At 44.6% G+C, this 24,661-nt stretch overlaps 1 protein-coding gene across 1 annotated transcript in view; it reads right to left on the minus strand.

Annotated features, from left to right (window-relative positions):
- The window catches only part of ighmbp2 (immunoglobulin mu DNA binding protein 2), an 89,978-nt gene that overhangs the window by 29,740 nt on the left and 35,577 nt on the right, over positions 1-24,661 (minus strand). Inside the window, exon 11 of the mRNA XM_086007637.1 lies at positions 3,706-3,824. Coding sequence (XP_085863763.1) covers positions 3,706-3,824 — 119 coding nt within the window. The remainder of the gene's footprint in view (positions 1-3,705; positions 3,825-24,661) is intronic.

A 24,661-nucleotide genomic window follows, 5' to 3' on the forward strand; every position in this document is an offset into this window, starting at 1 on the left:
AGGCTATTTTTTAATTTTGCCTCTTCTGCCTCGGGTTTCCTGACGTCCAAGCACCACGCCAGGTAAATGTGGCATGTTGTGAGTATACTGTAATGTTTCTGGATTGATGACAGCTGCAGAAGTGGTGTGAAGGATCCAATGGTGCACTGGTGAGTCTCAGAAGTAAGAAAATGTTGGGAAATTCATTTTTAATGCATTTACACATTTCTTTAGGCAACAAGTTTTGAAATCCATGTCCAGTGTCACCTCATTGGGAGAGCCTCTCTCACCAGTGACAGATCGCTTCCGTCACCTCACCTGCAGCTGCCATCTATTCCAGCCTAAGGAGGGGGTCACTGGAAAGCCTGGGTGCAACAGCTCACCTTTGTACAGTGATCGTCAGTGTTTGCAGCACCTCAATGCTGTCAAACACTGAGAAATCAGCTGTCAAAAAAATATTGTGCGTGGTTCCTTTAAGAAAACTGGCAGATGATGCGTCATCAAATGACGTCATCTGACCGGCTTCCTCTTAATTGGCGGGCTTAACAAGGTCAATCAATGCAAAATCACGTCAGTGGGCCGGATGCAGTTGGGGGCGGAACTGGAAGCCGGAAACCACCTGACCCACACCCAACCCGCTTCCAATGAAAAAATCGCAGCCAGAGAGTCTGCAAAGGGATAGAGATAGACTAAGTGAGTGGACAGTAAGGTGGCAGATGGGGTATAATGTAGGGAAATGCGAGGTTATTCACTTTGGTAGGAAGAATAGAAAAACAGAGTATTTTTTAAATGGTGAGAAACTTTTAAATGTTGGTGTTCAGAGATTTGGGTGTCCTCGTGCAAGAAACATAGAAAGCTAGCATGCAGATACAGCAAGCAATAAGGAAGGCAAATGGCATGTTGGCCTTTATTGCAAGGGGGTTGGAGTACAAGTGCAAGGAAGTCTTGCTACAATTGTATAGGGCCTTGGTGAGACCACACCTGGAGTACTGTGCACAGTTTTGGTCTCTTTATCTAAGGAAGGATGTACTTGGTACAAGATTCTGAAGGGGGTTGACAGGATAGATGCGGAGAGGTTGTTTCCCCTGGCTGGAGTGTCTAGAACTAGGGGACACAGTCTCAGGATAGGGGTAGGCCATTTAAGACCAAGATGAGGAGAAATTTCTTTACTCAGAGGGTTGTGAATCTTTGAAATTCTCTGCCCGAGGGCTGTGAATGCTGAGTCTTTGAGTATATTCAAGGCTGAGATAGATAGATTTTGAGACGCTAGGGGAATCAAGGGATATGGAGATTGGGCAGGAAAGTGGAGTTGAGTTCGATGATCAGCCATGATCTTGTTGAGCTCTTGCTCGAGGGGCCATATGGCCTACTCCTGCTCCTATTTCTTATGTTCTTATAAAAGGGAATCCAAAGGTCTTCTATAGGCATATTAACAGTAAAAGGGTTGTCAGAGGAGAGGTGGGGCCGATTAGGGACCAAAATGGAGATCTATTTCAATTCAATTCAATTCAATTTTATTTGTCATATATGCAGCAGACGTGTGTACTGCACAATGAAATGTTGATTTTTACGAGTCCTCCCAACATTGGAATAAATATGGCATAAATATGGCTATTGGTGGAGGCAGAAGGCATGGCTGAGGTACTGAATGCGTATTTTGGATCAGTGTTTACCAAAGAAGAGGACTTTGCCAAAGCTACGGTAAACAATGAGGTTGTCGGGATACTCGATGAGATAAAAATAGATAAAGAGGGGGTACTGGAAAGGGTGGCAGCACTTACAGTGGATAAGTCACCCGGTCCAGATGGGATGCAACCTAGGTTTCTGAGGGAAGTAAGGATAGAAATTGCTGAGGTGTTGGCCACAATCTTCCAATCCTCCTTGGATACAGGGGTGGTGCCAGAGGACTGGAGGATTGTAAGTACTGCACCCTGTTCAAAAAAGGGGGAGAAGGATAAACCTGGCAATTACAGGCCTGTCAGTTTCATGTCGGTGGTGGAGAAGCTTTTAGAAACAATAGCCTGGGAGAAAATTAACAGCTGCTTGGACAAGCATGGACAAATAAAGGAGAGCCAGCACGGATTTGTTAAGGGCAAATTGTGTTTGACTAACTTGAGAGTTTTTTGATGAGGTAACAGAGAGGGTGGATAAGGGCAGTGCAGTTGATGTGTATATGGACTTTCAAAAGTGATTTGATAAAGTACCACATATTAGGCTTGTTAGCAATATTGAAGCCTATGGGATAAAAGGGGCAGTAGCAGCATGAATATAAAATTGACTAACGGATAGAAAACAGAAAGTGGTGGTGAATGGCTGTTTTTCAGACTAGAGAGAGGTATACAGTGGTGTTTCCCAGGGTTCAGTACTAGGACCACTGCTGTTTTTGATAAACATTAATGACTTGGACTTGGGGGTACAGGGCACAATTTTGAAATTTGCAGATGACACAAAACTTGGAAGTGTAGTAAACAGTGAGGAAGATAGTAATAGACTTCAAGAGGACACAGACAGGCTGGTGGAATGGGGCGGACACGTGGAAGATGATTCAACGCAGAAAAGTGTGAGGCGAATCATTTTGGTAGGAAGAATGGGGAGAGACAATACAAGCTAAATGATACAATTTTAAAGGGGATGCAAGAACAGAGAGACCTGAGGGTGTCTGTGCACAATTCTTAAGGTTCACAGTTTAACAAAGCACTTAATAAAGCATATGGGATCTTGGGCTTTATAAATAGAGGCATAGAGTTTTAAAAAAGCCAGGAAGTTATGCTAAACCTCTATAAATCACTAGTTCTGCCACAACTGGAGCATTGTGTCCAATTCTGGACACCACACTTTCAGAAGGATGTGAAGGCTTTAGAGAGGGTACAGAAGAGATTTACTAGAATAGTTCCAGGGATGAGGGATTACAGTTACAGAAATAGTCTGGAGAAGCTGGGGTTGTTCTCCTTAGAGCAGAGAAGACTAAGAGGAGATTTGATAGAGGTGGTTAAAATCATGAAGGGTTTAGATAGAGTAAATAAAGAGAAACTAGTTCCAACGGCTGAAGGGTTGATAACCAGAGGACACAGATTTAAGATGATTGGAAAAATAACAAGAGGCGACATGAGGGAAAACTTTTTAAAGCAACGCGTGGTTAGGATTTGGAATGCACTGCCTGATAGGGTGGTGGATACAGATTCAATAGTAGTCTTCAAAAGGGGAATTGGATAAATACTTGAAGGAGAAAATATTGCAGGGCTATGGAGAAAGAGCAGGGGGAAGTGTGACTAACTGGGTTGCTCTTCGAAAGAGCTGGTGCAGACTCGATGGGCCTAATGGCCTCCTTTTGTGCTGCAATATTCAATGATTCTATGATTTCTTTTTAAATATCAGTACAAGATTTCACGTAGGAATAAAATGCTCATCAAAAAGCCCAAATGTTTGGCTCAGTTCAGGAACTTGGTGTGTGGACAATTACAGGCTCAAAATAAACCTGGTCAAAATGGCGCTCACAGGAATGTGACTTGAACAACAACAACAAATATTTATATAGCGCCTTTAACATAGTAAAAGGTCCCAAGGCACTTCACAGGAGTATTGTGAGACAAAAACGCATTAATAAAGATTGGTGAACGAAGGAATTTTAGTTCCATGAAAGCTACCTCTGTTTAACAGCTCAGTTATACTGGAGAAAACTATATCTGTATGATTACGCCCAACCTATCTCCATTAATCATACGGTACCCTTATTTCCTTTAGATTGTTCATCCTCTTCATCAAGTTCAAGCAGGCCACATCCTGAGGTGTCTATTAGAAGCAGTGGAATCATTGTCTCTTCCGTGGAAACAACCCCAGGCAGATCCCTAAGAATTATGGGAGCAGCAGTTAGTAACACAGCAAAACTACAGCTGCACAAAAATAGAGTCATCTATCAAAAAGCTTGTATTACTGTAACAGCGAAATCAGCCCACACAGCATAGTCAATAAAGAAGATTAATTGGAGTGTTTGTCTGTGTATGGGGTCTGCTTCACTAATACTGCTACAGTAACATTCTGCTAGGACGCAATTAATTTTTGGGTAGCACTAAGGTCTTTATTAGCCTTTGAAGCTTGGAAAGATTGAAAATAATTTCATCCCACCTCCCTCCTCCTCCTCAGTTCATCACCTCACAGTTGGCGGAGCTATTTTCAGTGAAGTGTTTTGATTAAATTCAGTATTTTAACAGCCTGGTATTAGCAGAAAGACATTTTACAACCCTTGCTCACACTCGTTCTCACTTATATGTCTATTATTATGCACACACACACACACTGAATAGCAGTGACTACAGAAAAAAAACCTCAAGAGCTGTCAAGTCGGGATAAAACCAGGATTCTGATTTTTTTTTTGTCACAAGTCAACTAGATTACCCTTTCCCTGCCTCTGCACCTGCTTAAAACCGGTTCCATCTCCAACTTTTTCCAGTTCTGACGAAGGGTCATCGACCTGAAACGTTAACTCTGTTTCTCTCTCCACGGATGCTGCCTGGCCTGCTGAGTGTTTCCAGCATTTTCTGTTGTTATTTCAGATTTCCAGCATTCGCAGTATTTTGCTTTTGTATTAGATTACCAAGGCGTTGCCTTACACCAAAAATAAACATGATTAAAAGTAGCAGGCTGCATCCATTATGTGCAAATCAGCTGAAAGAGGTAATCTCACACAAGGAAGGATGGGCATTGGTTGTATTAAGAGAAGTAACTGGTACACAAAGCCCACAAATAAAAGGTAAGCTTTTTAAGAACATAAGAAATAGGAGCAGGAGTCGGCCATTTGGCCCCTCGAGCCTGCTCCGCCATTCAATAAGATCATGGCTGATCTTCTACCTCAACTCCACTTTCCTGCACTATCCCCATATCCCTTGATTCCCTGAATATCCAAAAATCTATCGTTCTCGGTCTTGAATATACTCAACGACTGAGCCTCCACAGCCCTCTGTGATAGAGAATTCCAAAGATTCACAGCCCTGAGTGAAGAAATTTCTCATCTCAGTCCTAAATGGCCGACCCCTTACTGAGATTGTGACCACTGGTTCGAGACTCCCCAGCCAGGGGAAACATCCTCCCTGTATCTACCCTGTCAAGCCCTGTAAGAATTTTGTATGTTTCAATGAGATCACCTCTCATTCTTCTAAACTCCAGAGAATGTAGGCCTAGTCTACTCAATCTCTCCTCATAGGACAAAAGTTAAAACAAGCTCTGGGAAACGGCAGAACAAAGCTTCGCATTTTAATAATTAAGAAAGAACTGATATAGGAACATAGGAGCAGGAATACGCCATTCCTGTTCCACCATTCTGTAAGAAATCGTGGATTGAAGGAAATAATAGTTTGTTACAGGTTCCCTAGATCAGCAGTTTGCCTAAGTTGATGATACAGATAGATTCCAGTCATGTCAGAAAAATAGCTGTACAGAGAGCTGAATTACGAGGTCAGTACACAAAAACAGGCCTTCGAGTGATAAGGAATGCAGCAAGGAGCTGTAGAATAAACAAGATGTCTACAAGAGGACTACAAGACCTTTAGAGGAAAATTACCTCATGAGGCAGGGAGGGGGCTGTCATAGGTAGCCTCTCCCTTGTAATTGGACGATGGAATGGGTAAAAATTATTGACATCAGATATCCACCAGCCCATCGAAATAAGGTATAAAAACAGACAACTGAGGGGGGAAAACTGGCAGTTAGGGGCGAATTCTTCCCCGAGGTGGCTACGGCCTAACACCTTGGTCAAGTTTAGCCTCTGAGGTGGCTGACGGCCGAACACCTCCAACAGCTCGAGGGATGACCCAACGGAAGTGACCGCTGCAGCAGACTGCAGAAATCCACCCAATCCGAGACCACCGTACTGCCTCACCGTCCGTCCGGTTGTTTTGTTCCGTTCCAGGGCTGTAGATCGCCCTCATCTGTCATGGGTTGTATGTCTACTGTATCTATTTCAATCGCATGTAGTAATATCTGATTATGCTTTAAACTGTAGCTCTTTAATAAAAAGCCTTGCAACTCCCAAGATAATTTGGGTAATGTGTGTGTGACCTGTGATCCAAATCTTACAATTCGGTTAGATCATGGCTGATCTGTATCTCAACTCCATTTACCCATCTTTGATCCATATCCCTTACCATACAAAAATTGATCAATCACAGTCTTAAAAATTTCAGCTAACCAGCATCCACAGCCTTTTGGGAGAGTAAGTTCTAGATTTCCATTATCTCTGGCATGAAAAATACTTCCGGATTTCACTCCGAGCTCTTATTTTAAGATTATGCTGTTCTAGATTTCCCCACCAGAGGAAATAGTTTCTCTGTATCCAATTTCTACCCAATCTAATCACTTTATCGTTTTATAAAACATAAGAAATAGGAGCAGGGGTCGACCATTCGGCCCCTCGAGCCTGCTCCGCCATTCAATAAGATCATGGCTGATCTTCTACCTCAACCCCACTTACTTGCACGATCCCCGTATCACTTGATTCCCTTAATATCCAAAAATCTATCATTCTCTGTCTTCAATATACTCGACGACGGAGCCTCCACAGCCCTCTGGGGTAGAGAATTCCAAAGGTTCACCACCCTCTCCGAGTGAAGAAATTTCTCCTCATCTCAGTTCTAAATGGCCGACCCCTGAGATTGTGACCCCTGGTTCTAGACTCCCCAGACAGGGGAAACATCCTGCCTGCATCTACCCTGTCAAGCCCTGCAAGAATGTTGTATGTTGCAATGAAATCATCTCTCATTCTTCTAAACTCTAGAGAATGTAGGCCTAGTCTACTCAATCTCTCATCATAGGTCAATCCCCCATCCCAGGAATCAGTCTGGTGAACTTTCGTTGCACTCCCTCTATGGCAAGTATATCCTTCCTTAGGTAAGGATACCAAAACTGTACACAATACTCCAGGTGTGGTCTCACCAGGGCCCTATATAATTGCAGTAAGACATCTTTACTCTTATACTCAAATCTTCTTGTAATAAAGGTCAACATACCATTTGCTTTCCTAATTGCTTGCTGTACCTGCATGTTAACTTTCAGTGATTTGTGTACAAGGACACCCAGGTCCCTCTGAACACCAACATTTCCCAATCTCTCACCATTTAAAAAATACTCTGCTTTTCTATTTTTCCTACCAAAGTGGATAACTTCACATTTCTCCACATTATATTCCATTTGTCATGTTCTTGCCCACTCACATAGCCTGTTTATATCCCCTTGAAGCCGCTTTGCATCCTCCTCACAACTTACATTCCCACCTAGCTTTGAATCATCAGCAAACGTGGATATATTACATTTGGTGCCCTTATCCAAATCATTGATCTAGATTGTGACTAGCTGAGGCCCAAGCACTGATCCTTGCGGTACCCAACTAGTTACAGCCTGCCAACCCGAAAATGACCCATTTATTCCTACTCTCTGTTTTCTGTCCGTTAACCAATCCTCAATCCATGCGAGTGTATTACCCCCAATCTCATGAGCCCTAATTTTGTTTAATAACCTCTTGTGTGGCACCTTATTGAATGCCTTCTGAAAATCCAAATACACATCCACTGGTTCCCCCTCATCTATTCTGCTAGTTACAAACTCAAAAAGCTCCAACAGATTAATCAAACACAATTTCCCTTTCATTAATTCGTGTTGACTCTGCCCAATCCGATTATTATTTTCCAAGTGCCCTGTTACCACGCCCTGAATAATAGATTCTGGCATTTTCCCTACTACTGATGTCAGGCTAACTGGTCTGTAGTTGCCCGTTTTCTCTCTCCCTCCTTTCTTAAATAGTGGAGTTACATTTGCTACCTTCCAATCCGCGGGAACCGTTCTAGAATCAATGGAATTTTGGAAGATGATAACCAATGCATCCACTATCTCGAAAGCCACCTCTTTCAAAACCCTAGGATGTAGGCCATCAGGTCCAGGGGTTTATCGGCTTTCAGTCCCATTCATTTCTCCAGTACTACTTTTTTACCAATACTAATTTCTTTCAGTTCTTCATTCGCGCTAGACCCTTGGTCCTCCGCTATTTCCGGCAGGCTTTTTGCATCTTCTTCCGTGAAGACAGACACAAAGTTTTTGTTTCATTTCTCCACCATTTCCTTATTCCCTATTATAATTTCTCCTGTCTCAGCCTTATGGGAAAGTTCGCATAGTGGTAATGTCACTGGGCTAGTAATCCAGAGGCCTATGATCCAGCGACGTGAGTTCAAATCCCACCATGGCAGCTGGGGAATTTAAATTCAGTTAATTAAATAAATCTGGAATAAAAAAGCTAATATCAGTAATGAAACTATCGTTTTGTCGTAAAAACCTCTAACGTAACTAATGTCTTTTAGGGAAGGAAATCTGCCGTCCTTACCTGGTCTGGCCTATGTGATTCCAGACCCACAGCAATGCGGTTGACTCTTAACTGCCCTCTGAAATTGCCTAGCAAGTCACTCAGTTGTAAATAACCGCTACGAAAAACAATAATGGACGGACCACCCGGCATCGACGTCAGCCCCGGCTACAGACACGGCAACGGCAACCCCAGCCCAGTCAACTCTGCAAAGTCCTCCTCACCAACATCTGGGGACTAGTGCCAAAATTGGGAGAGCTGTCCCAGACTAGTCAAGGAACAGCCTGACATAGTCATACTCACAGAATCATACCTTTCAGCCACTGTCCCAAACTCCTCCATCACCATCCCTGGGTATGCCCTGTCCCACCGGCAGGACAGACACACCAGGGGTAGCAGCATAGTGGCATACAGTCGGGAAGAAGTGGCCCTGGGAGTCTTCAACATTGACTCGGGACCCCATGAAGTCTCATGGCTTCAGGTCAAGCATGGGCAAAGAAACCTCCTGCTGATTACCACCTACCGCTCCCCCTCAGCTGATGAATCAGTACTCCTCCACGTTGACCACCACTTGGAAGAAGCACCGAGAGTAGCAAGAGCAGAAAATATACTCTGGGTGGGGGACTTCAATGTCCATCACCAAGAGTGGCTCGATAGCACCACTACTGACTGAGTCCTGAAGGACATAGCTGCCAGTCTGGGCCTGTGACAAGTGGTGAGAGAAGCAACATGAGGGAAAAACCTACTTGACCTCGTCCTCACCAATCTATCTGTCGCAGATGCATCTGTCCATGACAGTATTGGTAGCAGTGACCATCGCATCGTCATTGTGGAAACGAACTCCTGTCTTCACACTGAGGACACCCTCCATCGTGCTGTGTGGCACTACCACCATGCTAAATGGGATACATTCACAACAGATCTAGCAGCTCAAAACTGGGCATCCATGAGGTGCTGTGGGCCATCAGCTGCAGCAGAATTGCATTCCACAACAATCTGTAACCTCATGGCCCGACATATCCCTCACTCTACCATTACCATCAAGCCAGGGGACCAACCCTGGTTCAATAAGGAGTGTAGAAGAGCATGCCAAGAGCAGCACCAGGCATACCTAAAAATGAGCTGCCAACCTGGGTGAGCTTCAACACAGGACTACATACATGCTAAAAAGCAGAAGCAGCATGCTATAGATAGGGCTAAGCGATCCCACAATCAACGGATCAGATCAAAGCTCTGCAGTCCTGCCACACCCAGTCGTCAATGGTGGTGGACCATTAAACAACTAATGGGTGGAGGAGGCTCCATGAATATCCCCATCGTCATGATGATGGAGCCCAGCACGTGAGTGCAAAAGACAAGGCTGAAGCGTTTGCAACCATCTTCAGCCAGAAGTGCCGAGTGGATGATTCATATCGGCCTCCTCCTGAGGTCCCCACCATCACAGAAGCCAGTCTTCAGCCAATTCGATTCACTCCACATGATATCAAGAAACAGCTGAGTGCACTGGATACAGCAAAGGCTATGGGCCCGGACAACATCCCGGCTATTACACTGAAGACTTGTGCTCCAGAACTAGCCGCGCCTCTAGCCAAGCTGTTCTACTACAGCTACAACACTGGCATCTATCTGACAATGTGGAAAACTCCCCAGGTATGTCCTGTCCACAAAAAGCAGGACAAATCCAATCCGGACAATTATCACCCTATCAGTCTACTTTCAATCATCAGCAAAGTGATGGAAGGTGTCATCGACAGTGCTCTCAAACGGCACTTACTCACCAATAACCTGTTCACTGATGCCCAGTTTGGGTTCTGCAAAGACCACTCGGCTCCCGACCTCATTACAGCCTTGGTCCAAACATGGACAAAGGAGCTGAATTCCAGAGGAGAAGCGAGCGACTGCCCTTGACATCAAGGCAGCATTTAACAGAGTGTGGCAGGAAGGAGCCCTAGTAAAACTGAAGTCAATGGGAATCGGGGGGGAAAACTCTTCACTGGCTGGAGTCATACCTAGCACAAAGGAAGATGGTTGTGGTGATTGAAGATCAATCATCACAGTCCCAGAACATCGTTGCAGGAGTTCCTCAGGGCAGTGTCCTAGGCCCAACCATCTTCAGCTACTTCATCAATGACCTTCCCTCCAACATAAGGTGAGAAATGGGGCTGTTCACTGAAGACTGCAGAGTGTTCAGTGCCATTCACAGCTTCTCAGATAATGAAGCAGTCCATGCCTGCATGCAACAAGACCTGGACGACGTTCAGGCTTGGGCTGATAAGTGGCAGGTAACATTCGCGCCACAGAAGTTCCAGGCAATGATTATCTCCAACAAGCGAGAGTGTAACCACCACCCCTTGACATTCAATGGCATTATCATCGCCGAATCCCCCACCGTCAACATCCTGGGGTCACCACTGACCAGAAACTTAACTGGACCAGCCACATAAATACTGCGGCAACAAGAGCAAGTCAGAGGCTAGGTATTCTGTGGCGAGTGTCTCACCTCCTGACTCCACATCTACAAGGCACAAGTAAGGAGTTTCATGGAATAAGCTCCACTTGCCTGAATGAGTGCAGCTTCAACAACACAAGAAGCTCAACATCATCCAGGACAAAGCAGTCCGCTTGATTGGCATCCGATCCACCACCTTAAACATTCACTCCCTCCACCACTGCCGTACCATGGCTATAGTGTGTACCATCTACAAGATGTACTGCAGCAACTCACCAAGGCTTCTTCAGCAGCACCTCCCAAACCCACAACCCCTTCCACCTGGAAGGACAAGGGCAGCCGACGCATGGGAACACGACCATCTCCCAGTTCCCCTCCAAGTCCCACACCATCCTGACTTAGAAGTATATCGCCGATCCTTCATCATCACTGGGTCAAAATCCTGCAACTCCCTACCGAACAGCACTGTGGGAGTACCTTCACCACACGGACTGCAGCGGTTCAAGAAGGCAGCTCACCACCACCTTCTCAAGGGCAATTAGGGATGGGCAATACATGCTGGCCTTGCCAGCGATGCCCACATCCCATAAACACATTTTTAAAAGCCTGTAATGGCCCCACATTTACTTTTGCTAATCTTTTCCTTTTTACATACTTATAAAGCTTTTACAGTCTGTTTTTGTCTCTCACTAGTTTACTCTCATATTCTATTTTCCTTTTCTTTATCAATTTCTTGCTCCTCCTTTGCTGAATTCTAAAATCCTCCCAATCCTCAGGCTTGCTGCTCTTTTTGGCAACGCAACATTGTAAGCCTCTTCCTTTGATCTAATACTATCTTTAATTTCTCTTGTTAGCCACGGTTGCACCACTTTTCCTGTGGGGTTTTTGTGCCTTAAAGGAATGTTGAGTTGTTGTAAATTATTGTTTCCAAATTGTTTCTTTAAATGCTAGCCATTGCATGTCTTCCATCATATCTTTTAATGTAGTTTCCTAATCTACCTTCGCCAACTCGCCCCTCATACCTACGTAGTTTGCTTTGTTTAGATTTAAGACCCTAGTTTTGGATTTAATTAAATCACTTTCAAACTCAATATAAAATTCTATCACATTATGGTCACTCTTCCATAAGGGTCCCTTTACGACAAGGTTATTAATTAACCTTTTCTCATTGCACAATACTAGATGTAAAATAGCCTGTTCACTAGTTGGTTCCTCAACATACTGATTTAGAAAACATTCTGGTATACATTCCATGAATTCGTCCTCCACACTATTACTGCAAATTGGGCTTGCCTAGTCTATATGTAGATTAAAGTCTCCTATGATTACTATATTACCCTTGTTACATGCGCCTCTAATTTCCTCATTTATAGGCTGCCCTACATTACAACTACTGTTTGGGGGCCTATAAACATCTCCCACCAATGTTTTCTGCCCTTGCTGTTTCTTAGCTCCACCCAAACTGATTCTACTTCTTGATTTTCGGAGCCAAGATCCTTTTCTCTACTGTCTTCATCCCATACTTTATCAGGGCTACCCCTCCTCCTTTTCCGTTTTGCCTATCTCTTCTGAAAGCTAAGTATCCTGGAATATTTAGTTCCCAACCTTGGTCACTTTACACCACGTCTCCGTTATGGCTATTAGATCAAACCTATTAATTTCGACCTCTATTTCAGTCTCAGCAGGGGAGTGCGTGATAACGGAGAATACAAAGAGATTCGGAGAGAAGTCAAAAAACAATTAGAAAGGCAAAGAGGATCTATGCAATTAAATTATCAAGGAACATAAAACAAAATAGTAAAATATTTTACAGGCTCATCAAAAAAAAACAAGGGTTGGTATGGGAATAGGGCCACGAAGGGATAAACAGGATAATACCACATGTAACCATGGAGAGATGGCAGAAATAATAAATAATTATTTTACTCAGTATTTACCAGGGAGATAGAACAGGTGGACGTGACATTGGATGATGAGATTAGTAATGAGATAAGTGCATTTAATAAAAAAGAGGGGATATATTAAATAAACTAAGCAAACTCAGAGGATAAAACCCCTGGTCTGGATGGATTGCATCCATGCATTTTAAAAGAATCTAGGGAAGAGATAGCAGAAGCAGGACTAAACATATTTAATAATTCGTTAGAAAAAGGTGTAGTGCCAGAAGACTGACGGATAGCTAACGTAATACTGATATTTAAGAAGGGGGATAGAACATGTCCAGGGAATTATAGACCAGTCAGCTTAACATCGGTGGTAGTAAAAATAATGGAATCCCTACTAAAGGAGAAAATGGAAGAACATCTAGAAACCAAAAGTATAAGGAAGAGTCATGGATTTCAAAGGCTTGCTTGACCAATCTCATTGAATTTTTTGAAGAGGTAACAGAGAGAGTAGACAATGGTAATGCAGTAGATATAATTTACCTAGATTTTCAAAAGGCCTTCGATAAGGTACCCCATAATATTCTGATGAACAAGGTCAGAGAATGCGGAGTCAGGGGACAAGTAGCAGAAAGGATATCTAGCTGGCTTCAAGTCAGAAAGCAGAGAGTAGGGGTCAAGCGTAGCTATTCACGGTGGCAGAAGGTGGGTAGTGGTGTTCCACAAGGATCACTCGGACCACTGTTGTTCACAATTTACATTAACGATTTAGACTTTGGAATCAAAAACACAATTTCTAAATTTGTGGATGACACCAAATTGGGGGGGATAGTCAATACTGAGGAAGACTGCAATAAATTACAGGAGGACATTAATAAACTCGCAGAATGGGCATATAATTGGCAAATGAAGTTCAACACAGATAAATGTGAAGTATTATATTTTGGTAGGAAGAATAGGGAGGTCACTTATTACTTGGAGGGTGCAAGTCTAGGTGGAGTAGAGGAACAAAGGGATCTCGGAGTACAAATACACAAATCACTAAAAGTTGCGACACAGGTTAGCAAGGCCATAGAAAAAGCAAACCAAGCACTAGGGTTTATTTTTAGAGGGATAGAATTGAAAAGTAGGGAAGTTATGCTAAACCTGTATCGAACATTGGTCAGACCACGCCTGGAGTACTGCCTACAGTTCTGGTTGCCATATTATAAACAGGATATAGAGGCACTGGAGAGGCGCAAAGAAGATTTACAAGGATGATATCAGAAATGCGAGGGCGTACATATCAGGAAAGGATGAACAGGCTGGGTCTCTTTACTCTTGGAAACAAGGCTGAGGGTGACCTAATAGAGGTCTTTAAAGTTATGAAAGGTTTTGATTAGAGTGGATAAAGAGAGAATGTTCCCGCTTGTGGGGAAGAGCATAACTAGAGGCCATCAATAGAAGATAGTCACCAAGAAATCCAATAGGGAATTCAGAAGAAACTTCTTTACCCAAAGAGTGGTGAGAATGTGGAACTCACTACCACAAGGAGTGGTTGAAGCAACCAGTCCATGGACTGGTTGGGCCAAATGGCCTGTTTCTGTATATCCTATGTAATTCATCCATTTTGTTGCGAATGCTTCGCTCATTCAGATGTAGTGCCTTCAGCTTCGACATTTTTCCCTGATGTCACCTTAGTCACTGATGCCCTATTACCTTTGTTACTCTCTCTGACCCTTCCTAACCCACTCTGCTTATTTTTACCCAAAACTGCTCTGCTCGAGAGCCTTGACTCTTCTTTACTCTTTCCTGAATCTTCTCACTGCCAACCACCCCCTGCTTCATTAGTTTAAAGCCCTGTCTACCTGCCCTAATTATTCGACTCAGCAGGACACTGGTTCCAGCCCAGTTTAAGTGGAGCCCATCCCAACGGAACAGCTCCCTCTTTCCCCAGTACTGGTGACCCTGTCCCATGAAGCAAAACCCCCTGCCTCCCACACCACTCTTTGAGCCACGCATTTAACATTCTAATCTGCTTAACCCTATGCCAATTTGTGCGTGGCTCAGGTAACAGTCCAGAGATTATTACCTTTGAGGTTCTGCTTTTTCATTTGGATCCAAACTCCTCAAACTCCCTCAGCTGAACCTCATTCCTAGTTCTACCTATATCGTTGGTTCCTACGTGGACCACGACAGCTGGATCATCCCCTTCCCACTCCAAGCTCTTCTCCAGCCGCGAGGAGATGACTTTAACCCTAGCACCGGGCAGGCAACACAACCTTCGGAACTCCCGGTCGCAGCTGCAGAGAACAGTATCTATCCCTCTGACGATACTGTCCCCTACCACAACTACATTCCCTTTCACTCCCCCCCCACTTGAATGGCCTCCTGCACCATGGTGCCACGGTCAGCTTGCTCATCCATCCAGCAGGCTTAACCCTCATCCACACAGGCAGCAAGAACCTCATGCCTGTTGGATAAAGACAAATGCCAAGGCTCCTGCAGCACACTTCACCTAGGGTCCCCTTACCTGCCTGAGTTGCAGTTACACCCTCCTGTCCCTGACCACTAACCAGACCTGGACCACTACCTAACTGAAGGGGTGTAACTACCTCCTGGATCAAAGTGTCCAGGTAACTCTCCCCCACCCTGAGGCCCCACAATGTCTGCACCTCAGACTCCAGCTCAACAACTCTTGAGCTGAAGCTCCTCAAGATGCAGGCACTTGCTGCAAACGTGGTTGCCCGGGACCACAATGCTCTCCACAAACTCCCACATGCTGCAGTTGAGGCGCACCACCTGCACTGCCATCCCTATATGACGGTGTTCTATTTAATTTAATTTGCATTTAAGTAACTTGGTTTACAGTTTCATTTCTTGACTACTTAATTAATCTAGATTAAGTTATGGGTACTGAAATTAAATATCTACCTGTAACACAAAGCACTACAACTAGTGTAGGCAAAAAGCAGCAACTCCTTCCCACTCTTTCCAAATTCCCAAATGAAACACTCGGTTTGAGTGCATTCCGTTTAATTCTGCGAATAGCACCTATTCAAGACAAACACTTACAGCTGAATTAAAAACAGGAAATGCTGGAAATACTCAGGTGGTCAGGCAACATCTGTAGAGAGCGAAACAGAGTTAACGTGCTAGTGAGTACAGAAATAGGAAGATAGAGCAGATAAATGCGTGGCTGGAGAGACGGTATAGGAGGGAGGGCTTTAGATTCCTGAGGAATTGGAACCGTTTCTGGGGGAGGTGGGACCTCTACAAGCCAGACGGGTTGCACCTCAACGGGAACGGGACCAATATCCTCACGGGAGGGTTTGCTGGTGCTGTTGGGGAGGGTTTAAACTGGCTTGGCAGGGGGATGGGAACTTAAGTATAGAGTCAATAGGGAGGGAAGAAAAACTGGAATTGGAAAAAAACGTAGAAAGTAAATTGGAAGGACAAAGGAATCAAGGGCTAGATAGTAGTCAACAAGGAGGTTTGCCTGTACTAAATGGTATATACAGGAAACTTTGTGTTATCCGGAAGTTAACTGTCCGGAATGCTCGAGCCACCGGCAAAAATCAGGAGCCGTTTCGTTAGGTTTTTTTTTGTTGCTTTTTTTTTCACCAGTCAGGCTCTGCAAGGTCTCGCTGAAGCTGTTGCTAAGGTACAGAGACGCTTGTAAGGTACGGCCGACTGTATAGAAGCTGCAACAGGGTTTGTTGCCAGATACGGAGCTCAAAATCTCCATATGTTTCAACATTAGCGCTGGTTTGTCCGGCAGTTTTGATGGGACGGCAACAGCTCGGCCCCGTCGGTGCCAGATAGCACAAAGTTTCCTGTACTTCAATGTAAGGAGTATCGCAAACAAGGCAGATGAGCGGAGGGCACAGGTAGATACTTGGGACTATGATATTATAGCTATTACAGAGACGTGGCTGAAAGAGCGGCAGGTATGGCAGCTCAACATTCCTAGTTACAGGATTTTCAGATGGGATAGAGAGGGAGGTAAAAAGGGGGGGGGGTCGCTGTATTGATTAAAGAAACTATTACAGCTGTGAGGAGGGATGATCAAACGAGGCCATATGGGTCGAATTGAAAAACAAAAAAGGGGCACTCACACTGCTGGGAGTGTACTACAAACCCCCAAACAGTGAGAGGGAAATAGAAGAACAAATATGTAGGCAAATTTCTGAGAAGTGCAAAAACTATAGGGCAGTAATACAGGAAACTTTGTGCTATCCGGCACCGACGGGACCGAGCTGCTGCCGTTGCCTCAAAGCTGCCGGACACTCCAGAGTTGATGTTGAAAGATACGGAGATTCTTATCTCCGTATCTGACAACAAACACTGTTGCTTAGCAACAGCGTCTAAACACTCGGGTGTGGCTGCAAGCGTCTGTAGCTGAAGCTGTTGCTATAGCTACAGACCTTGCAGTGCTTGACTGTGGAAAAAAAAGCAAAGAAAAGAAACGAAAAGAATAAAAAACAGCTCCTGATTTTTGCCTGTGGCCCCAGCTTGCCGGATGGTTGGCCTCCGGATAACTCAAAGTTTCCTGTAGTAGGGGATTTCAACTACCCCAATATTAACTGGGATAAAATTAGTGTGGTATAGAGTGTGCTGAATTCCTAAAATGCATCCAGTACAACTTTTTTAGCCAGTATGTAGCAAGCCCAAAAAGGGAGGGGCGGTTCTGGACTTAGTTTTAGGGAATGAAGCTGGGCAGGTAGAAGGCGTATCAGTGAGGGAGCATTTTGGTGCTGGTGACCATAATTCTGTTAGATTTAAGGTAGTTATGGAAAAAGACAAGGATAAACCAGGAATAAAAATTCTAAATCAGAGAAAAGCAAATTTTGCTAAGTTCAGAGGGGATTTAGCCATAGTTGACTGGAAACAGCTACTTGAAGGTAAATCAGTGTCAGAGCAGTGGGAGGCATTCAAGGAGGAGATCCGGAGGGTTCAGACCAAATATGTGCCCTTAAAGAAAAAAGGTGGGACTAACAAATCTAGAGCCCCCTGGATGTCTAGACATACAGGGTAGGATAAAGAAAAAAAGGGAGGCGTATGACAGATACCGAGGGCTAAATGCTCCAGAATCTTTAGAGGAGTACAGAAAGTGCAGGGGTGCAATTATAAAGGATATTAGGAAAGCAAAGAGAGCATGAAAAATTCTTGGCAAGTAAAATCAAAGAAAACCCAAAGATGTTTTATAAATATATTAAGAGTAAGAGGATAACTAAAGAAAGGGTAGGGCCTATTAGAGATCATGAGGGTAATCTGTGTGTGGAGGCGGGAGACGTCAGTAGGGTTCTAAATGAATACTTTGCGTCTGTTTTCACAAAGGAGAGGGGCGAGGCAGACATTGCTATCAGGGGGCAGGAGTGTGAAATATCAGATGAAATAAACAGTGAGAGAGGAAGTATTAAGGGGTTTAGCAGCTTTAAAAGAGGATAAAACCCCAGGCCCGGATGAAATGTATCCCAGGCTGTTAAGCGAAGCAAAAGAGGAAATAGCAGAGGCCCTGACCATCATTTTTCAATCCTCTCTGGTTTCAGGTGTGGTGCCAGAGGACTGGAGGACTGCCAATGTGGTACCCTTGTTTAAAAAGGGAGAAAAAGATAGACCGTGTAATTACAAGTCAGTCAGCCTAACCTCGGTGGTGGGAAAATTATTGGAAAGAATTCTGAAGGACAGGATAAATCTTCATTTAGAAAGACATGGATTAATCAAGGATAGTCAGCACGGATTTGTTAAGGGAAGGTCGTGTCTGACAAATTGATTGAATTTTTTGAGGAGGTAACAAGGAGGGTAGATGAGGGTAGTGCATTTGATGTAGTGTATATGGACTTTAGCAAGGCTTTTGATAAGGTTCCACATGGCAGACTGGTCACGAAGTTAAAAGCCCATGGGATCCAGGGCAAAGTGTCAAGTTGGATTCAAAACTGGCTCGGAGGCAGGAAGCAGAGGGTAATGGTTGATGGGTGTTGTTGTGACTGGAAGGTTGTTTCCAGTGGGGTTCCGCAGGGCTCAGTACTAGGTCCCTTGCTTTTGTGGTATATATCAATGATCTAGACTTGAATAAAGGGGGTATGATTAAGAAGTTTGCAGATGATACTAAAATCGGCTGTGTGGTTGATACTGAAGAAGGAAGCTGTAGACTGCAGGAAGATATCAATAAATTGGTCAGGTGGGCAGAACAGTGGCAAATGGAATTCAATCCGGAGAAGTGTGAGGTAATGCATTCGGGGAGGGCTAACAAGGAAAGGGAATACACATTAAATGGTAGGACACTGAGTAGTGTAGAGGAACAAAGGGACCTTAGAGTGCATGTCCACAGATCCCTGAAGGTAGCAGGCCAGGTAGAAAAGGTGGTTAAGAAGGCATACGGAATGCTTGCCTTTATTAGTCGTGGCATAGAATACAAGAGCAGGGGGGTTATGCTTCAACTGTATAAAACACTAGTTAGGCCTCAGCTAGAGTACTGTGTGCAGTTCTGGTCACCACATTGCAGGAAAGATGTGATTGCACTAGAGAGGGTACAGAGGAGATTTACAAGGATGTTGCCGGGAGTAGAGAATCTTAGCTATGAGGAAAGACTGGATAAGCTGGGTCTGTTTTCCTTGGAACAGAGGAGGCTGAGGGGAGGCCTTACTGAGGTGCATAAAATTATGAGGGGCATAAAGTGGATAGAAAGGACCTATTTCCCTTAGCAGAGGGGTCAAAAACCAGGGGGCACAGATTTAAAGTAATTGGTGGAAGGTTGAGAGGGAATTTGAGGGGAAAGTTCTTCACCCAGAGGATTTTGGGGGTCTGGAACTCACTGCCTGAAAGGGTGGCAGAGGCAGGAACACTAACCACATTTAAAAAGTACTTGGATGTGTACTTGGGATGCTCTAACCTGCAGGGCTACGGACCAAGAGCTGGGAAGTGGGATTAGGCTGGATGGCTCTTTGTTGGCCGGCGCGGACACGATGGGCCGAAATGGCCTCCTTCCGTGCTGTAACCTTCTATGATTCTATGAACGTTTCAGGTCGATGACCCTTCATCAGAACTGGAAAAAGTTAAGAGATGTAACAGATTTTTAAGCAAGTGTAGGGGCAGGGAAAGGGAGGAGGGGAAGGGGTGAGAGCAGAAGTATGGGAAATAGAATGGACACGGTCAAGGTGTGAAGGAATAAGCCGTATAACCTATTCAGGAAAATACACCATTCTATGAAATAATTCTGGCCTTATTAAAACATGACAAACTGGGTCTGGAAATCTAGAAACCCAACGATGAAAAAGCTGTGAAAGCATTCTGGCTATTGAGATAAGATAAGTTGTTGACACTGAATCAATAACCTTATTGAAACAGAAGGTTAAAGGCTCCGGTAGTCTGAACCTTTCAGAATGAAACAATGGTTCACCCTGTACAAGGTGTTCCAATTTACACTTCGTAAAGAAGCACATAAAAGTTAGAAACATCTGCCTTTGTAAAAATGACATCAAGTAAAACGCACCTGCCGTTAGACTGTTTTTTATGGTAAACTTAGAACACCTAAAGAGACATAATTCTGTAATGCTACCAGCTGAGGTGACTAAGAATTACAGGGGTCAGCAGAAAAATGACTAGAGATAATTAGCTTGCATTAGCAGAAAACCTTAAAGGAAATACCGCTGGAAAAGGGTATAAATATTGAACTCTCAAATGGGATAGTAGACTCGCTTTAAAGGGGCAAAGCGATTCTCAGCTTCAGGGGCAGTTCTGTAAGTCTCCAACTCTTTGTACCTTGGGGATCAAGGGTATTTGATTTTGGTGGCTATCCTGTAGAAAACTAAGAACTGTAAAACTGTAGCGAAGTTAAGATTTGAGAGTAAGGTTCTCTGATAATAGAATTGTAAGCTCTCTCTTTTTGGAACTGTTAATGTTGCGATTGACTCACCAACTATAAATTACATGTCGGTTCTTTAATAAATCTATATATTTTTAGAATTGTCTCACATAAGACTTCTGTATCAAACTCACAAACTCAATATCTGTACTCTTTGGTGAGGAGTTGCAGAATTCTGGGGGAGTTTTCCAGACCCTCATAATATCCAGAACATTACAGTCTAGCTAAACTTATTAAAAGTGCTATCTGGAGGATGGTAACATTTTCAAGTTGTTCCTTTCCTTTAGGGAGAGATAGTCTGGACCTTTAGACCCAATTAAGCGTCTTTAAGATTCGGTTACCTCAAACTTTAGTTGAAAGTGAACGTCTGAGGAATACGCCTGATCCGGGGTAGCCCTAAAAAGGGGCTAGGACTAGTAATTATCCCTTCAAAGGGTCGTGAAATAGAACGGATATGGCCATGGGCTGCTCTCACCCCTTCCCCTCCCTCCCAGAACCACGAAGGGTTTCCCTTGTCCTCACCTTTCACCCCACCAGCCTCCACATTCAACTGATCATCCTCCGCCATCTCCAGCGTGCTACCACCACCAAACACATCTTCCCTTCCCATTTCAGCATTCCAAAGGGACCGCTCCCTCTGCGACACCCTGGTCCACGCCTCTGTCACCCTCAACACCCCTTCCCCTTCCCACGGCACCTTCCCGTGCAAGCACAGGAGATGCAAAACCTGCCCTCTTACCTTCTCCCTTCCCACTGTCCAGGGCCCCAAACACTCCTTCCATGTGAAACAGCGATTTACTTGTACTTCTTGCCATTTAGTATACTGTATTCACTGCTCACGATGCAGTCTCCTCTGCATTGGGGGGACCAAGCACAGATGGGGTGACCGCTTTGCGGAACACCTCTGTTAACTCTGATCTCTCCGTCCTGGGCCTCTTGCATTGTTCCAACGAAGCTCAACGTAAGCTCGAGGAACAGCACCTCATCTTTCGATTAGGCACTTCAGTCTTCTGGACTCAACACGAGCTCAACAATTTCAGACCATAACTCGGCCTCTCTCATGGCAGCTGTTGTCATTTACACCTCATCTAGAGCCATCTTTTGTTTCTTAACTTGTCCCATTACCATCTCCTTTTGCCTTGCACCATCATCCCTTTTGTCTTTTAATCTCTCCTGCCTTCCATCCTATCACAGACCTTCCCTTTTGTTCTTTTCTCCCCTCCTCCCTTTCCCTGCCCCTGCACTTGCTTAAAAATCTGTTACATCTCTAACTTTTTCCAATTCTGACGAAGGGTCATCGACCGAAACATTAACGCTGTTTCTCTCTCTACAGATGCTGCCTGACCTGCTGAGTATTTCCAGCATTTTCTGTTTTTATTTCAAATTTCCAGCATCCGCAGTATTTTGCTTTTGACTTACAGCTGACTGACAGTAACCTGCCACTCGCAGTTTTAAATACCTCGATCAGATCAACTTTCAACCTCTAAACTCAAGGGAATACAAGCCTAGTTTATGCAACCTGTCCTCACAATTTAACCCTTTAAGTTTGGTGAATCTGTGATCTACACCTTCCAAGGCCAATATATTTTTCCTGAGGTGCGGTGCCCAAAACTGAACGCAGTATGTTGATTGTACTTAAGTGGTGTATAGCAATTGTGTAATTATATGCAGGCGGTGGGAATTAATTGGGGTCTATTGCTCTTATATATATGGGAGTAGGCTGGGGAAGGGTTGCAAGCTTATCTTGAGGATGCACAGTATGTAATGTGTGTGTCTGTGAATAAAGGCTTGTAAGCAAGTAAAAGACTGAGCTCTAGTATTCTCTCCTTTACCACCCGGCTATCCGACTTTCACACAGTACGCCAGAGGAGGTCTGACCAAGGCTCTGTACAACTGAAGCATAACTTATTCAGCTTTGAATTCCAACCCCCTGGAGATAAAGGCCAACATTCGATTAACCCTTTTAATTACTATTTGTACCTGTGCACTAGCAAATGCCTTATCAAATGCAGCAGCCAACAATATACACCTATACAGTACCTATTAAAAAAAAAAATCCAAGGCGCAGATAGACATAGGGAATACGGGCAGCAAGCCAGGAAGGGAGTGATCCGACGGGGTGGCCGAAAGCTGGTTAAAGGGATGGCCTTTGAGATGGGTTTTAGAAGAGGAGAGAAACAGGACAGGTGGAGAGATTTAGGAAGGCAATCCCAGAGAGCTTGATCCAGGGGCTGAAGGCTCTCCCACCAATGGTGGGGTGAAGGGAAGGGAAGGGGGCTGCAAGAGTGTTCAGCTGAGATGGTGGAGGGGGGGTATATAGGGCTGAAGGAGATTGCAGAGATCGGGTGCGACAAGGTCATGGAGCAATTTAAAGATGAAGATGAGGATTTTAAATTCAATGCGTTAGGAGACATGGAGCAAACGTAGGTCAGTGAAAACTGGGGTTGGAGAAAAGCGGGACTTAGTGCAGGTCACTAAGTGTGGTAGTCATGTGTGAATTTTGGGACTGGGCTTCTGATCTCAAAGGGAAGCTTAATGCCACCAATCCTGACTTTGACTGTGCAGCTAGAATTCAGGCTATTTTAAGATGGTATAATTGCAGCTGGTACAGAGCAGATAGATTTAGTTATAAAAACAGAAAATGCTGGAGAAATTCAGCAGGTCAGGCAGCATCTGTGAAGAGAGAAACAGTTAACGTATCAGGTCGATGACCTTACGTCAGGACTGGAAAAAAAGCAGGAAATGGAACAGGTTTTTAAGCAAGTGTAGGGGCTGGGAAATGGGGGAGGGGAGGAAAGAACAAAAGGGAAGGCCTGTGATAGGATAGACGGCAGGAGAGATTAAGAGACATTGAGAGACATTAAGAGATATTCAAGGCGAGAGGAGATGGTAATGGGACAGGTTAAGAAACAAAGGATGGCTCTAGATGAAATGTAAATTGCGCTGGCAGAATGAAAGACAGCTGCCATGTGGGAGAGAAGAACAGGACAAAAGTGTGGATAAAAAATATATATGTTATGATCTGAAATTGTTGAATTCTATGTTGAGTCCAGAAGGTTGGAAAGTGCCTAATCGAAAGATGAGGTGCTGTTCCTCGAGCTTACGCTGAGCTTCTGTGGAACAATGCAAGAGGCCGAGGACGGTGAGGTCTGAGTGGGAGTGGAGCGGTGAATTAAAGTGACAGGCGACCGGAAGCTCGGGGTCACCCTTACGGACTGAACGGAGGCGTTCCGTAATGTAGTCACCCAATCTGCGTTTGGTCTCCCCAATGTAGGAGACCACATAGTGAGCAGCGAATACAGTATACTAAATTGCAAGAAGTACAAGTAAATTGCTGTTTCACCTGGAAGGGGTGTTTGGGGCCCTGGACAGTGGGGAGGTATTAGGGCATGTGTTGCATCTCCTGTGCTTGCACGGGAAGGTGCCGGGCGAAGGGGAAGGGGTGTTGGGGGCGATAGAGGAGTGGACTAGGGTGTCGCGGAGGGAGCAGTCCCTGTGGAATGCTGAAAGGGAAGGTGAGGGGAAGATGCGTTTGGTGGTGGGATCACAGTGGGGGTGGCAGAGGATGATCCATTGAATGTGGAGGCTGATGGAGTGAAAGGTGAGGACAAGGGGAACTCTGTCCCTCCCTCCTGGAACCACGATAGAGGTAGGGCAGAAGTGCGGGATATAGAACGGACACGATTAAGGGCCGTGTCAACCACTGTAGAGGGGAATCCTCGGTTGAGGAAAAAGGAAGACATGTCGGAAGCACTGGTATTGAAGGTGGCATCGTCAGAGCAGATGCGGCGGAGACGGAGAAACTGGGAGGATGGAATAGAGTCCTTACAGGAAGCGGGGTGGGAGGAAGTGTAGTCAAGGTAGCTGTGGGAGTCAGTGGGCTTGTAGTGAATGTTGGTCAATAACCAATCTCCAGAGATGGAAATGGAGAAGTCGAGGAAGGGAAGGAAAGAGTCGGAGATGGACCATGTGAAGGTGAAGGACCTTCACATGGTCCATCTCTGACTCTTCCCTTCCTCGACTTCTCTGTCTCCATCTCTGGAGATTGGTTATTGACCAACATTCACTACAAGCCCACTGACTCCCACAGCTACCTGGACTACACTTCCTCCCACCCCGCCACCTATAAGGACTCTATTCCATCCTCCCAGTTTCTCCGTCTC

Source organism: Somniosus microcephalus, chromosome 15 (genome assembly GCF_052327205.1).
Source record: "Somniosus microcephalus isolate GS21.2 chromosome 15, FLI_Smic_1.0, whole genome shotgun sequence".
In the NCBI taxonomy this organism is placed as follows: Eukaryota; Metazoa; Chordata; class Chondrichthyes; order Squaliformes; family Somniosidae; genus Somniosus; species Somniosus microcephalus.